The following is a 16,230-nucleotide window of genomic DNA, read 5'->3' on the forward strand; positions in this document are numbered from 1 at the left end:
AAAAATCATGCTTATTACTATTGGTTTGGGTACCATGCCTACTCTAGAATAAGTCAAGTAAACTGCCCAACTGTTGGGCATTAAGCCAGCAGCTATTCTATGTGGAAGGATATAGTATCTGTAATGAACCTGGCTGCATTTAAATTAACCCTGTCAAAGAATACAGTGCACTCAAGTCTGTCAAAGAATACAGTGCACTCAAGTTTCAATAGTCTATGCTTTTTAAAAGAAGAACCCACTACAGAAGAATCAACAAAATGACTCTTCTGGATCATGCTTTTACTACAAATTATAGAGCCTCGTCCATGGTGTCAGGCACAACCCAAAGAAATTTCTGAATGGGAATAATACTGGTGAACAACTTTTCCAATGTATAGAGCCTATCAAAAAATCAGGGAGCTAAAACGTTTATGTAAAATCTTAAAAATGTATTAATAGAAACTGCCAATTGTCAAAATGCAACAAAAAATAGTGGCTATTCAAGCTATGTTTCACAGATCACATGGCTCTAGGTTACTCTAGCTATTAAAGGAGGATGTACCCTCATTTAAAAGAAAGCTGCACATATATTCTAGATGAGTTAAGAGTGTATCCATGACCTGGCTAACTACAACATAATTCATTTTGGTAATTGAGTTCTGAGGTCTGCTAGGAAACTGGGAAGAAAGTTTGTACGAGACACACAGATAATTCCATTTGTGCAAGTAGTGCTAATAAAATGTGGCTTTCTTGCACTATTAAATGCCCCAAATCTTGCTTCATCTAGATGGCATACTACTTATTCTTCTTCTTGTTCTGTCACCCAGGCTGGGGTGCAGTCATGCAGTCATTGTTCACCATAGCCTTAAACTCCTGGCCTCAAGTGATCCTCCTGACTCAGCCTCCCAAGTAGCTGAGATTACAGGCATGAACAACCACAGCCAGCTGACATTAAAATCTTTAAATGCATCTAGAAATAAAACATAGGATTTATGTCAAAGATAACAATGCAGTAATGTGAAGAAAGGATGATAATCTTTTTTCACAAAATGATGTAAATGGTGCTATTCGAATTGCATATCCACACAGGAAAAGAATATCGGGCCCACCGATACCTTACAGCATACACAAAACTAAATTTCAGTTAATTGCAGATCTAAATATAAAATCTAAAACTAACAATCTTAGAAGAAAATATAAAACAATGCGTCAATCACCATGGAGTAGGCAAAGATTTACTAAACAGAACACAAAAAGCATTAGAAACCAAATTTTAAAACTGGAAAAAATGAACTATATTAAAATTCATGCTTGGTGTCAAAAATCACCATTAAGAAAGGGAAATATCAACCAATAGGAAAGGATGATATTCATTACAAATATATCTAACAAAGGACTTATACCCAGAATATATTTTTGATAAAACTGAAAAATTAATGTGAAAAAGACACACAAGTAGAAAAATGAGCAAAAAAAATCTGAGGAGCCATTTACAAAAGAGGATACAGTATGGCTAATAAGCATGTAAAGTGCTCAACTTTACTACTCATCAGTGCAATGCAAATACAACCACAGCGTAATAATTCTTCCGCTACAAAAGAATGGCTAAAATAGAAACAATGGGGAAATAGCAAATGTTGTTGAGAATGTGGAGCAACGGCTCTGAAAAAGTGGCAGTATTTATAAAAGTTGAACATCATTATATTCACTGGCCCAGGAATTCTAGTCCTAGATAAATACGCATTTGTTCCAACTAAAGACATGTCTAGAATGTTCAACTACCCTAAGGGTACTATTCCCAAACTGGAAATGACAAAATGGCCAGTAACAGTAGAATTGATAAAAAAAAAAAAAAAAAAAAAATTGTGACATATTTAGGCAATAGAAAAACAAGGAAGAATATAAAGAACCCTCAGCTATACACGAGGTGGCTGAAACTTACAAAGATTGAGTGAAAAAACCTGACACAAAAATACTGCATGCACTATGATTCCATTTATATAACGTCTGTCAGAAGTCTAGGTAATCGTTATTTTTGGGACGTTGGAAGCGGGTACTGGAAGGGGACAGGAGGCGGGGTTCTGGGATGCAATGTTCTTTATTTCCTCTAAGTTCCTGTTATATGGGTTTCTCCAGTTTGTGAAAAATTATTCAGATATACCCAAATCAAAAAGTTAAAACTGAAACGAATAAAAATAATAATTGCAATGGATCACTTTATTTAAAACAAAGGAGGTCACAATGAACTCCTCTCTCCCCACCCCCTAACCCCTGCGCACGCAGACGCACAATGAAGTGAAACCTCATTGGCTGGGATCAGTGACGCACTTCTGAAAGTCGCAGCTTAGCACCATCTTTTCCATCTCCTGCTCGTTCTGCCTTCCCGCCATCTGACCTCCACAAGATGCAGCCCGGTAGTATTAGCCCCGTGGACTGGATTCCTGAGGCAAACAGTCTCCCTTAAGGTCGGCAACAGCCTCTTCTGGGTTCACTGCTGTCCAGCCGGCTCCCTACCCGCCGCCATTATGAACATCCGCAACGCTCGGCCAGACGACCTGATGAATATGCAGCACTGCAACCTCCTTTGCCTTCCTGAGAACTACCAGATGAAATACTATTTATATCATGGCCTTTCCTGGCCCCAGCTTTCTTACATCGCTGAGGATGAGGACGGGAAGATTGTGGGCTATGTCCTAGCCAAAATGGAGGAGGACCCAGATGATGTCCCGCATGGCCATATCACCTCACTGGCCGTGAAGCGTTCACACCGGCGCCTCGGCCTGGCCCAGAAGCTGATGGACCAGGCCTCCAGGGCCATGATAGAGAACTTTAACGCCAAATACGTGTCTCTGCATGTCAGAAAGAGTAACCGGGCAGCCTTGCACCTCTATTCTAACACCCTCAACTTTCAGATTAGTGAGGTGGAACCTAAATACTATGCAGATGGGGAAGATGCTTATGCTATGAAGCGGGATCTCTCGCAGATGGCAGATGAGCTGAGACGACAAGTGGACCTGAAGAAGGGCGGGTATGTGGTCCTGGGCTCCAGGGAGAACCAGGAGACACAGGGCAGCACACTTTGTGGTTCTGAAGAGGCCTGTCAGCAAAATAACCCGGATACCGAAGAAAGTGGCAGTGACAGCAAAGAATCTAAGGAGTCTGTGGAGAGCACCAACGTCCAAGACAGCTCAGAAGGCTCGGATTCCACCTCCTAGAGCATGCTTAAGGTATTCTGTCTTCCCTGACCCAGTACCTCCCTCTCCTAAATCCCTGCATCCATCCCGCCTTGGCCTGCCCAATTCCATCCTGTCTTATCCCATTCTGGCCCTGTGAGGTTTTACGGTAAAAACCACCTGGTGACCTTAGGGAGAAGTTAGAGTGAGTTGAGGGAGACTCATTGCACGCTGTTGAAAGTGAAATACGATACCAACTCATGCTGAAAGTAGATTAATTTCAATGAAGAAACAAGCATTTATCCTGCTTTCTGGGCATGAGTTGTATTTCAGGGTAATCACGTAGTTGATGGAAGGCATTTTTTTCTTTATGGAATTCCAGTTAGTAATAATGATAGAAATATAAAATCATCGTTTTGCGACTCTTGATGAAATAATGGACCCAGCCAAGAGTCATCAATGGCTAATAGCGTTAGATAAAAGTTGGAGCACTTTGTAGTGATGGATCAGACTGACAACACTTGAACTCAGTGTAGTCCGTCTTCACTAAACGTGGAGACAAATACTTGTCTCCTTATGCAACAGGAAGTGCACAGTACTACTACCTATGCAATATTCTTTCCAAAAGAAAATTAGGAGATCTAACTACCGTTTTACAGAAAATAGAGGAACTTGTTAAACTATACCATGATGCAAACAGTCAAATCCAGAATTAGAGGTTTTTGCAAAACAAATGACCTGGTTTCTTCAACAAATAAATGGCACTGAAAAAAAAAAAAGGATGAAGCATTTTCTGTTAAACTTTACAGATACGTTAACTAAACTCAACTGTTACGGACATTGTTTGGATACTGATTCAAACAAACATGTATAAGACATTTTTGAGATAATCAGGCAAAATTTGAACAGGGACTGTATTCTATTAAGGAATTATAAATAATTTTATTAGACGAGCTAAATGGTATTGTATTATTATGTTTAGAAAGTCCTTATCTGTTAGAGATACATACAGAAATAATTATAGCTGAAAGAATAGGATGCCTAGGATTTCCTTTAAAATAATCTAGCAAAAAAAGAACAAGATTGGAAGAGGGAAAAATGAAATAAGAATGAAAATTATTGTTGGGTTGGGAAATGGGTACTTAGGGGCTTCCTTGTGCCATTTCCAATTTTGAATGTGTGAAAATTAACATGAAAAATTAAAGAGCCAAAACTCTTTTTTTTTTTTTTTTTTTTTTTGAGACGGAGTCTCGCTCTGTCGCCCAGGCCGGAGTGCAGTGGTGCGATCTCAGCTCACTGCAACCTCTGCCTCCTGGGTTCAAGCGATTCTCTTGCCTCAGCCTCCCAAGTAGCTGGGACTCCAGGCGCCCGCCACCTTGCCTGGCTAATTTTTGTGTTTGTTTGTTTGTTTGTTTTTTGAGATGGAGTGTAGCTCTGTCGTCCAGGCTGGAGTGCAGTGGCGCCATCTTGGCTCACTGCAACCTCCGCCTACCGGATTCAGGCCATTCTCCTGCCTCAGCCTCCGGAGTAGCTGGGACTACAGGCGCCCGCCACCAAGCCCTGCTAATTGTGGTTTTAGTAGAGACAGGGTTTCACCGTGTCTTAGCCAGGATGGTCTCGATCTCCTGTCGTGATCCACCCGCCTTGGCCTCCCGAAGTGCTGGGAATACAGGCATCAGCCACCGCGCCCAGCCTAATTTTTGTATTTTTAGTAGAGACGGGGTTTCAGCATATTGGCCAGGCTGGTCTCGAACTCCTGTCCTTGTTATCTGCCCGCCTCAGCCTCCCAAAGTGCTGCTATTACAGACGTGAGCCACTGCGCCCAGCTCTTGTACTTCTTAATACACACTTATGCTAATACTAAAAAACCACTGAAACTTAAGTTTTAAAGGATTGGTATGTTAGAAACAACTTAATTGTAATAATATAATACCACAGTATTTCTTCCATCAAAGAACTTTGTATCACCTTAGGAGTTTCAAGGGTCAGTGAGCTACTGGCAGTTTACAGGCTTTAACATCTTAATCCAGTCACCTTACCCTTACATAGTGTGAAAGGCAGCAACTTTCTCATGGCAAAATCTAGTTATAAATAGTGTATTCTGTAAATAATTTCAATAAGTGCTATTTGATTAGTCATTCATAAAAATATTTATTTGTCAGACATTAGGCTTGGAGCTAAGTATACAGAAGTGATCAGAACAAACTGATGTTTATATTATATAGCATTTAAGAATAAATGGACTTTTTTTGCATTTTAATGGCAAAACCCAAACTATAGCACACTAATCCCGTTTTATTTTAATTTAGTTACAGTTCAGTAGGTTATAAAAATTTAGATACAGTAAGTCTTTGGTGATTAGAAAGAATCTGTCCTCAGAGGAGGTTTTGCATTTGACTTTTAATAACCTTAAAGTTTCACAATGACTGATTCATTTGTTCTAATGCTAAAATAAAGGCAGCAGAACAGTCTAAAGGAAAAGATGAAATTAAACAAAACTCGATGCCTTGAGAAAGCGTTGTCAAGTTTACACCTGTCTTGAAAACCGTGGAGTGTTCTATCAAGACTCTTTGAATCAACAAACCGTTTTTAAAAAATTTCGACTTTCAAATTCCTTCGTAGGACTTAACACAGTATTGATCTCATCTTTGTAGTTACTTGCTTCTCTTCAGTGTTAAACTCTAGCTGAGAACAGAGCTAATCAGAGGTTGTTTTAAAACCATATATATACACATATATTTTATATATATAAAGCCATATATGTAACTATATATATTATGTACACACATACACCTATAAAACTTTGATGAATTCAAAAGCATTTAACATCTGCTATGAGAAACAAAAATAACTGCCACTCTAGTAAAAGAAGAGAAAAAGAATAAATAAGAAAATTCATTGTTGTGTCACAGTTATAAATTTCAGCATACAAATTCAAGAATAATTGAACTGTTTCTTTATGATACTGTAATTGAACTTTATTTCTAAGTTGAAGGAAATGTTTCCTGGACTGAACTTCACACTCTTTGAGTTGTTATCTGCTGAGACATATTCAATGGCTGCATCCAATCTTTGATCCTCAGGATTCACTTCTGGGTGTTTTCCAACCAGAGGTCTCTTACCATTTTGGTAGCAAGGGTGTATGAGTATTAGTCTGCACAGGCTAATTGCTCTAAAAATTAACTTCCAAATCTCCGTAACTTAACCCAGTAAAAGCTTATTTCTCACATCATGACAATGTGGGTCATCAGTGTGGTGACGATGTGGAGTGGAGGGAAAAAGATGGACTAGGGTCCATGGAATCATGCAGGGATCCATTTAGAACGGGGATTCTTAATTTTCTGTAGCCCCCTTTGGCAATCTGGTGAAGCAGAAAAATGTTTTTAAAAGATGTAAAAATTATATCAGGTTACAAAGGAAAACAATTTTATTGATACACAGTTATCAAACTTTTTAAAATATTTTTGTTGTAATATATGTGCTTTTTGTTGGCATATTGAATAGCCTAATAATTACTATTATTTCGAAGTAAATTTTAGTATAAATGATATTTAAGATACCTTAAGTATCTATAATGTGATATGAAAATACCTATGATTTTTATTGGTGACAAAGTCTCAAGTATTGCTAATACTACTGTGCATTGATTCCTAACATGTTCATAATTTAAAGAATTGCCAGATTTCAGTTAGAAGTTGATGAAAATACAGAATTGTTTTCGTTCCACGTCCAAGGTCATGGTTCTCCTACATTTTAGTAAATAGATCCCAGGTTAAGAACTCCTAATCCAATGACTCTTGTCATTTTTCTAGAATCATAAGACCTTCAAATGGTTCATATACATTCAACTAGCAGATGAGAGAAGAGAATGTATATAGTGGTTCATAAAGGTTTTAAAAGTCAAGGCTTAACTAACTGCAGGGAAGGCTATGATATTTAGTTTAGCTTTGTGCTCAGGAAAGGAAGGAGTTCAGTAACAACACAGCATAGCATCTGCGACAATAGGAAACATCCTAGCGGTACTCTGGACTATGAGAAGTTTTGCTTCCATGCCCAGTTAGGGGCATGGGATCATACAGCTGCTCTCACTCCATGACATAGCCCAAGGAACTCTGTTAGGCTGTCTGAGGTTGTCTAAATAAACACCTGACATATATTTCTTCTGCTGTTTCACAAACTTGGACATGGAAAACAATGGGATTCTGTTATCTTGCTGCCATTATGCCACTAATTAAAACCTGCAACAAATGGCCCCTCTCCTCTGAAGTCCCCCAAACTGTCTAAATCTTCACTTCCATCCCATTTAATGGGGATTCACCAGCACATAGGTCTAGCTCCCTGAATGGGGAATGGCTACAGTGAAGAAAAAGAGCAGGAAAAACATTTAAAAGGCTCATACTGCAAAAGTACTATCCTTCTATAATTGTGGTGCTCCCTCCTGTGGAGCTGGAGTTCAAATACCTATAGAAAAATGTCCTAAAAAAATATTTTTCATTTTCTCTGTACTTTTGAATTTGGGAACAGAGACAGAGTTAGAAGTGATGCTGAGCAGGACAGTTGGTGAAGAACTGGTTGATTTCATCTGAAAAATGGTAACAAAAATTACTCTTAATCCTATGAAAACGCACTGTTTTGCAGGTATTAATTCTAAGCACTGTTAATGATGTGTTTCATTTATTCCTCATAATAATCCTGTGAGGTAGGTACTGTTACTCCCTTTTGTGGTTGAGGAAATCATATCACAGAGAGGGCTGCATGTTACACAGATAGTAAGTGGAAAACAAGGATGCAAACTCAGGTGGTCAGACTCCATGATTGAGAGGATTAAATGAGTCAATCTGTGTAAATTGCTAAGCACAACTCACACACAGTAAAATAGTCCATAAATTGTAGGTGTTAATGTAATCGATAGGAAGAGTAACTTTTCAGGTTCTCTTCTTCTCCATGGTAATCAAATGATAAAATGTTGTGTATGAGCAGCAACAGTTTGCAATCTTGGAAGGGAAATGCATCTTAATGATTAAAATAGCTTTCACTGACAAGCTAAATGTCAAAGCATTCAGCTGAATCAACGCTCGTCAGTGGCAGAGTTTCTAGGGAGCCATAGCAATGAAGACAGGTAGGTTCAAAACATGCTGGTTGAGGCAGGAATGTCATCAAACCTCTGCTTGTCTCCTGACAAGAAATATGTGGTTGATGATTAATAACAAAAATGAAAAAAATGCAAAATCTTAGCGTTTTCAATTGAGCTGGCAACATTAAGTTAAGTAAGGTTACTTCAGTGACTCTCCCTTTCTGGTTTATTCTTTGTGTTGCTAAGCTGTCATTCTAACAAAAAGTTGTTAAATATTCACATGAGCATTCACTGAAATAGACTGTTCTTAATTTTACCAGACAACTAATTATAACTGTAATGATATAATGAAATATGGAAGAAACCTACAGACTGACAGGTCTGGTAAATTCCTAGTATAACCTTACCCCAGAAATGCCAGAAACCATAGATTTCAAATGCAACTGCACTCTATGAAGATAAAGACAGGTTTGGGAAGAGATAAAATATTGTTTTGAAATACTAATCAGATAGATGCCATTTGTTGAATTATTTATAATCTCTAACAATGTCACCTTTCAATCAGTGTATGATGACTGAAATGTAGGATGTAGGATGACTGAAATACTAACTTTTTCAGAAGTAACTGATAAAAGCAGAGGTTTTTCCTAAATTTTGTACTCTGTGCTCTTGTATATGAAATCTAATGAGCTTTTATGGTACAGGAGGTTAGATAGAATATTTAAAATTCTTTGAATGGGCAATGATTCAAAGAGCCAGCATAAAAGCCTTTCTGAAAATATTCTACAATGCCATTTCTGTAGATAAATATCTTTAGAAAATTATAGGATTTTTTTTAAAGTAAAGCCATAATATTCTCTTTCATGTTTATAACACCATATCGACAAATAGCTTATATTTGTCAGGCTTCCATAGCCCACCTTTAAGAAAACCTGGTAATATAAAACTTTGAACTTAATAAGCTAAGACATTAAGGGCTTGGGCTGGGCACGGTGGCTCATGCCTGTCATCCCAGCATTTTTGGAGGCCAAGGTGGGAGCATTACATGAGGCCAGGAGTTTAAGACCATCCTTGAAAATATAGCAAGACCTGGTCTGTACAAAAACTAAAAAAAATTAGCTAGCATGGTTGTGTATACTGGTGAGTGCTTATAGTCCTAGCTACTCAGGAGGCTGAGGGTGGAGGATCACTTGTGCCCAGGAGTTTGAGGCTCCTGTGAGCCGTGACTGCACCACTGTGCTCCAGTCTGGGTGACTGAGCAAGACCCTGTCTCAAAAAAAGGACTACAACACTAACATTTTAAAGGGAATCTTTATGAAAAATACCTATACTCTTAAACAACAAACTGTCCTGTAGCCTTTATTACAGTGTTATTTGACTTCTTCAGTTTAATTTCGTAAAATTTTCAAGCAGTATTTACTGAGATAACTAAAACAGCTATATAATGTTTTTATATAACTTCTTTTGCATGCCTATATTAACAAAATGAAAAAGGCAATGATGATAGTCTTTCTGGCCTATTCCTCCATATCTTGTATCTCTTTTGTTATAACAAATATACTTTAAAAAATAAGATTTTACATAATATTACCTCTTGCAACTGGCTTCACTTGTTATTCTGGCAACAGAGTTTTCTATAACAATGATTTTGTACAAAAATGCTTTTTAACTGCTCTGTGCATAATAGTCAACCTCAATCTCATTTACTTCTGTGCATATGATAGATGGGAAGGTACTCAGTAAATATTTATTGAATGAATGAATGAATGAATGGATCTCTCAAATTACCTATATAATAATTTTTTTAAAGGAGAGAAAAATAATGTATGTATGATACTACTTCCTTTTACCTGATGTAATTAGGGTACTTTAATTTGTGAATAAAGAAACATAATGGTTATTTGGGTTTCCTGTCCAGGTCTCACAGAAAGAAAATATGACTTATAGAGTAGGACACATTGCGTCTAACTTATCAAGAGCTAAAAAGGCCTTTCATTTCTTTAGAATTGGAATAAATTTTCTTTTGAGTGGAGTAGGATGGGATAGAATTTAAAGATGACAAGCAAAATTATCGCAGTTTCTTTAGTTTTAAAATAGGTTCTTTGGTGGTAAATCCCAGTTTTTTGGTGTTCTTTCCGTCCCTTTCTCCTGGCAGAAACGTCCTGTAGATGTCTGGAAAGGTTCATGTGTTCTTACGGCAGGGAGGGGAGAGAGCCCCAGATCTGTGTGTGGCCTTTGTGCAGTCATCTGAATTCTCACTGACGTCCATGGAGATATATCTAGTCCAAACTAGTTACTGGGTTTCTTTATCTGCTATTTCAGTCTTTCATTAACTAAACCAGTATTCTTTCAGACTTATCAGAGCTTATAGCTCTCCCTTTCTCATTTGTTTTCTTCTCATTTTTCAACAGCATTGCAGGTCCTCATGTCTCAACCACATCTACCCTGTGAACCCTGGTTTAGTCTGTCTGCTCTGCAGCGTCTGCTGTGGGGATCATCTCACAGTGACCAGAATGGCTCTCACTCTCAACTCTAAACAACCACCTTTCACGTATCCTGCTGGCATCATGAAGGAATACCTGGACATAAGAGCTGCTGCACAACAGCCAACGAAGTTTGAGACCTGCCATTACAGAACCTTTCTTGGCCTACTCACACCATACTGCCATTTTATTGTGTTTGTAGTAGTCCTCTGTTGGGTGTGGTTATCCTGCAAGTTTTTCTCCTTTTAGAATGATGAACAGGAAGCAGGGCAAACTCTTAAAGCTTTCCAGCTTTCAGTTTTTTGTTTTTGTTTTTGTTTTTGTTTTTTTTAACCATTATTTACCTGGGTTTTCATCCATATTTTTTTTGCCATTATTTTACCTGAGTTTTCATCCTTGAGGAGGTGAGGTAGTCACGACCATGCAGTCAGACCTTATGCCCCCTTCCTCCTCTTTCCTGGAAGAAGTATTCTGTTTCTTTTTCCTTTCTCTGGGAACTCCTCCTTTATACTATTCCCCCACAACCTTTTTTTTTTTTTTTTTTTTTTTGAGGAGGGCATCACCTTCCCAGTGGAAAAAGGTATTAAGTTAGGAGCTTCTACTGTACAATCAGAACTTGGAGATTTTAAGAGAAGGACAAACGGTAATTAAATTGGAATCTCTAATATGCTTGTTTGTGTTAGTTTTTTGGGATGATGTTACTTGGCATTTATTGAGTACCTGCAGTGTTCACACACAATGCCAGGGCCTTCATTAGTAATATATTTAACCCTTTAACCCTCTCAGCAACCCTGTAAAGTAGGTATTATTATCCCTGTTTTACATATGAGGGAACTAAAGCTCAGAGAAGTGAATTAAATATCCAGGATCTGAACCCAATTCTGTTTGAATTCAAAGCCAGAGTTCCTTCTACTTTCCTGTTCCTACTCTTTGCATTTTATTTATGTGTTAAAATTTTAGCAAAAATGGAGAATCTGCTGTTTAAAAATGTGTTTGCTTAATACATGCCTACTGTATGTCAATTGTGAATATATAACCTACAATTATAATCTACTTTTATTATTTTTCTCCAGTAAAAATAAGTGAAGACAAAGTACTTTGACCTCTGCAGTAAAAGTCACCAGATAAATCCAGAGTTATCATTACTTAATATTGTTTTGATGTTCACAATGTGAATTACCAAAGTATATAACATTTTTCATGTTTAAACTTTTATGAAAACTGGTGTGTTATGGATTTAAGTCAAAGCCTGGACTTTATCTGGTGACAAGAGGTAAGTCTTTTCTGTGTAATCATAATTAGCCCTGCTAAGCACTTCTTACAGATCTACCCCAGTGCACTCTAAGAATGTCTACCTAATGGTAAATGATTGCTTGAGGCAGATATAAAAGTTTTTCCCTACGTGAAAGGATTTGCCATTTCTTGTGCTAATACAGTATGATACAATCTGTCTTTCCGTCTTTTCCTTTTTCTTTTTAATTTTCTATCTCCATGCTAAATTATTTTATTCTTTCCTCTCAACCATGTGTTTATCTCTTTATTTTTAAATATTACAACCTTCTAACATCTGTCTCCAGGGCAGCATAATCTTACTGATGAAATATTCCATGTTTTCCTTGAGCTTTTGTCAATATGTCTTTGTGTTAACAGCTTAGCAGATGGAGAAACAGAAGGAGCAGCCTCAGCTTACCTGAATGATTTTTCTCCAGCACCAGGCACATTGACTTGCTGTCTCTAGTAACTTGATAAGAGTTGGAGCAATTGGCAAATGAGAAATGATATATGACTTCTGCAGTGTTATTTACTAAAATAATTGGCTGCATTTCTTTGTTATCATTATATCTTCTTTCCCAGTCTCATACCAGGAGAAAGCAGAATTATAGCACTATCTGGTTTGGGCTATCCCTGTTGAGATAATAAAAATAAAATAAACAATAATACTAATATTGCTTTGGGCATAGATTAGCATGTTCATAATGGTTCCAGGATAGTAGTGGTGATTTTACAGCAGCAATGGCTTTTTGAAACACAAATTGTGGGAGTGTGTGGCACCATTTTTTTCGTAATAGCATTGTTCTTTTTACACAGGAAAAAGAGATTTTTTTTTTTTTTATTCTGAATGGACTGACTACTTTTTACTGAAGCACAGTCCTAGAGAGAGCAAAGCAAGGCTTTGAAGCAAGGAGGGAAGATAGTAATGGTGTGAATACCCTGGTACTAGCTATATTTTATTCACTTGCAGCTTTACATAAACTGGATGTGCTCAGGTCTGCTAGCAGATTATTTAAAGATATTGATCAGGATGCTAAGTTTTCTTTGGTTAAAAGAAGAAAACTTGTGAATGAAGCCTGTGAGTTCCTAGTTAGAGTCTGTGTGGGTTTCCCTTTGGAGATAAGAGCAAGAGGCAAGAGATGACCATCTGAAATAAAAATAATGGGGTGTGTGGATATATGGGAGAAATGGGGACTAGCACTGGGAATTAGTCCAAAACCAGGAAAATTTAGAAAGGATCTCTGGACTGAAACACTGGAAGGAAAGTTTTCTTTATTTTTTATGTGCAGCTAAGTCATTTGGGTATTATGTTAAAAATGCAGACTTTTTTTCAGTATGTCTGGTGGGGCCTGAGTATCTGCATTTCTAACTAATTCCTACTTTACTCATGTTGCTGGTCCGGGAACCACACTTCGACTAGTAAGGGTCTTAAAGCTCATCTCCAACTCTTGAACTGGGGTCCAAAACACCTGTGACTATCCATTAGGTCATTTTATAATGGATTAGACCCTAAATAATTCAGATTCCCCTTCTTAAATATACATTTACATAAATCCTGTTTGTCTTTGAGATTGTGTCTTGATGGCCTAATAATTTCAATAAAAAGTTCGTTAAAAATGTGTACAGCAAAAAAGTATGTGTGTATGTATATATATATATAATATCGATAATCAACATTTTATCTGTTAGGATGCTTTGATATAACAATTTTGCCTCATTGGCTTCTAGGCAAGTGGATGGTGTATGAGATTTTTAAAAATTCCACTTCTCTCAATTTATTGTGTTAATTGGTTGATAAATTAGCTCAGACACAAATTGTTTTCCATGCTGACAACATTTGACAGGATTTGAAAAAGACTACTGAGTCTTTTTTTTTTTTTTAATTTTAAGGAGTAGCAGACCTATGTGTGGGTTCAGGTGATCTAATAGAGATTTTCCATCCAGAGATAAGAATTTCTAGCCCATTGTTTCTCAAAGTATAGTTCATATGCTTATTGAATCAGAATCACCTGGGTGCTATGTTAAAAATGCAGTTTCTTTGTCTCTGGCTCAGACTTACAAAATCAGTCCTGTATTTTTAACAACCCTGCAAGTGATTGTTTTGCACACTGTCATCTGAAAATCACTGATCAGTACAAGGCATTGAATTCTTCATGAAGATAATGTGAAGGGAGCTTTTTTCCATGGTAATACTCTCCAGACAAATTAATTCATCAAAAGAAGCAAATAATTCAGAGCAGATAAAAGAAATTTGTGTTTATTATAAAACATATGGGAAAGGGTGAGGTGGTATATGGTAACTCTGCTCACTTTCTGTAACTTAAAACTGTTCTAAAAATAATTTATAAATTAAAAATATTTTTAAAGTACATAAATGTGAACATTTGACACAGATTCTTCCATAAGTATTTTACATAAATGTGAGATCGTGTGTGTTATTTTTTAGGGCTTTTTTGGTCATTGCTTTCCTACTCCTCCTTTCTTTTCAAGCAAACCATAGCTACAACTTGGCAATGGCGGTATACAGCAAAAGCCTGAAAGATGAGAACATTCACAAATGACACTATGAAATTTGTCCCCATTTTGTTTCCGGAACAAAAATCTCAAATAACTGCAGTGCCTTGTTAGGAACCAGACACCTAGCATGTCTGGAACCACATGTCCTTCCATGCATGTCATTAGCTTCTCATATCCCATCACCATCTGGGCAGCTTGAGTTAGAACTTCTAAGAACACAGTACCCAGCCAAAATCCAATGAAACAGACTAAGTGACTTATCAAGGTCCTTTTTTATATTAATACTTTCTCCTAGACATGAATGTTTCTTTTGAAATCTAGAAAGATCATTTCCTTGAGGTGCACTTGAAGGGTTATTTAAACACCATGTTTCCTTATTAGGGCATGGGAATTACATTTTGTGAAGTTCTGGGGAAAAAAAAACTTTTCATTTTAAATCATACATATATTGCTTTCCTAACCAAAATTAAGATAGATTTCACACCTTTGGAATGTTGTCATCACCTCAACTGCATTTTATGGAAGCTTACCTAGAGAACACAGTCCTTAGCGAGTTGAGCGATTTTCACAAGTGGTGGTTCAATAGAGTGAGAAATCACAGAGTGAGGAGTCCAACAGCTGAAATTTTAGTCCTAGTTTGGCTTTTTACCACCTGGATATCCTCTGGCACATCAGTTTTCTCATTTACAAAATAGAGATAAAAATAACTTTTGTGCTTTTAGGGTTATTGTGTAATGAGTTAGTGTAAAAAACAACTGCATTGTAATTTGTAAGAAGAAAAATGTTACTGTGAACGTGTTTACTTTTTAGACAGTTTTACCCCTCAATTTAAACTGGTATAGAGTAACTGATCTTTTTTTTGTTTCATCTGTAATGGTCCAGGAAAGAACTAGTGTTTCAGAGAATTTATCATCAAACAATAACTGTGTCAAGCAATGACAAATATATGCATGTATGTGGATATTTTAAGGAGTAAAATACGGAGAAGGTGAATTCCTGTAAATATAGCAAGCCAACTTTCTATACATTCATTTAAAAAGAAAAGACTCGGCCGGGCGCGGTGGCTCAAGCCTGTAATCCCAGCACTTTGGGAGGCCGAGACGGGCGGATCACGAGGTCAGGAGATCGAGACCATCCTGGCTAACATGGTGAAACCCCGTCTCTACTAAAAATACAAAAAACTAGCCGGGCGACATGGCGGGCGCCTGTAGTCCCAGCTACTCCGGAGGCTGAGGCAGGAGAATGGCATAAACCCGGGAGGCGGAGCTTGCAGTGAGCTGAGATCCGGCCACTGGCTCCAGCCTGGGTGGCAGAGCGAGACTCCGTCTCAAAAAAAAAAAAAAAAAAAAAAAAAAAAAATTCCTGAAAAGCTGAAAATGTGTTTTTAATGGGCCATTTTATCTGATTTGCGTGACTATTGCATATTTTAAAAATATACAATCTTCCCCTCCCATTCTCAGTGAAGATAAACCCCCTCCTTCCTCTTCATCTTTGGACTGAAGTTGGAAATGATTGCCATTTCCTGGCTCTGTTTGGAGAGGACTGAATGCGATTTCACATTTCTGATCTAACTGAACCCTGCCCACGAAAAATAAAATCACCATATGTAATATGAAAATAAAAGTACATTAGGAAAAAAATCTATTTCAATTTTTCCCCAAATCATAATAAAGTCCATATAGCCAAAGAGTTTTATTAACTATAATGTGATTATTCTTTTTTTTTTTTTTGA

The 16,230-nt window shown here is 37.3% G+C and overlaps 1 protein-coding gene across 1 annotated transcript; it reads left to right on the forward strand.

Annotated features, from left to right (window-relative positions):
* The first annotated feature begins 2,323 nt into the window (after positions 1 to 2,323).
* Positions 2,324 to 10,774, forward strand: NAA11 (N-alpha-acetyltransferase 11, NatA catalytic subunit). The gene is made up of 2 exons (XM_023222587.2): positions 2,324 to 3,206; positions 10,638 to 10,774. The coding sequence occupies exon 1, from the start codon at positions 2,505 to 2,507 to the stop codon at positions 3,192 to 3,194; it is 690 nt and encodes a 229-aa protein (XP_023078355.1). The 5' UTR covers positions 2,324 to 2,504; the 3' UTR covers positions 3,195 to 3,206; positions 10,638 to 10,774.
* The last annotated feature ends 5,456 nt before the right edge of the window (positions 10,775 to 16,230 follow it).

Source organism: Piliocolobus tephrosceles, chromosome 3 (genome assembly GCF_002776525.5).
Source record: "Piliocolobus tephrosceles isolate RC106 chromosome 3, ASM277652v3, whole genome shotgun sequence".
Lineage (NCBI taxonomy): Eukaryota > Metazoa > Chordata > Mammalia > Primates > Cercopithecidae > Piliocolobus > Piliocolobus tephrosceles.

Bases quoted from the DNA above. Each gene is read 5' to 3' on its own strand.
- NAA11 (XM_023222587.2), top strand. From the start codon at position 2,505: ATGAACATCCGCAACGCTCGGCCAGACGACCTGATGAATATGCAGCAC.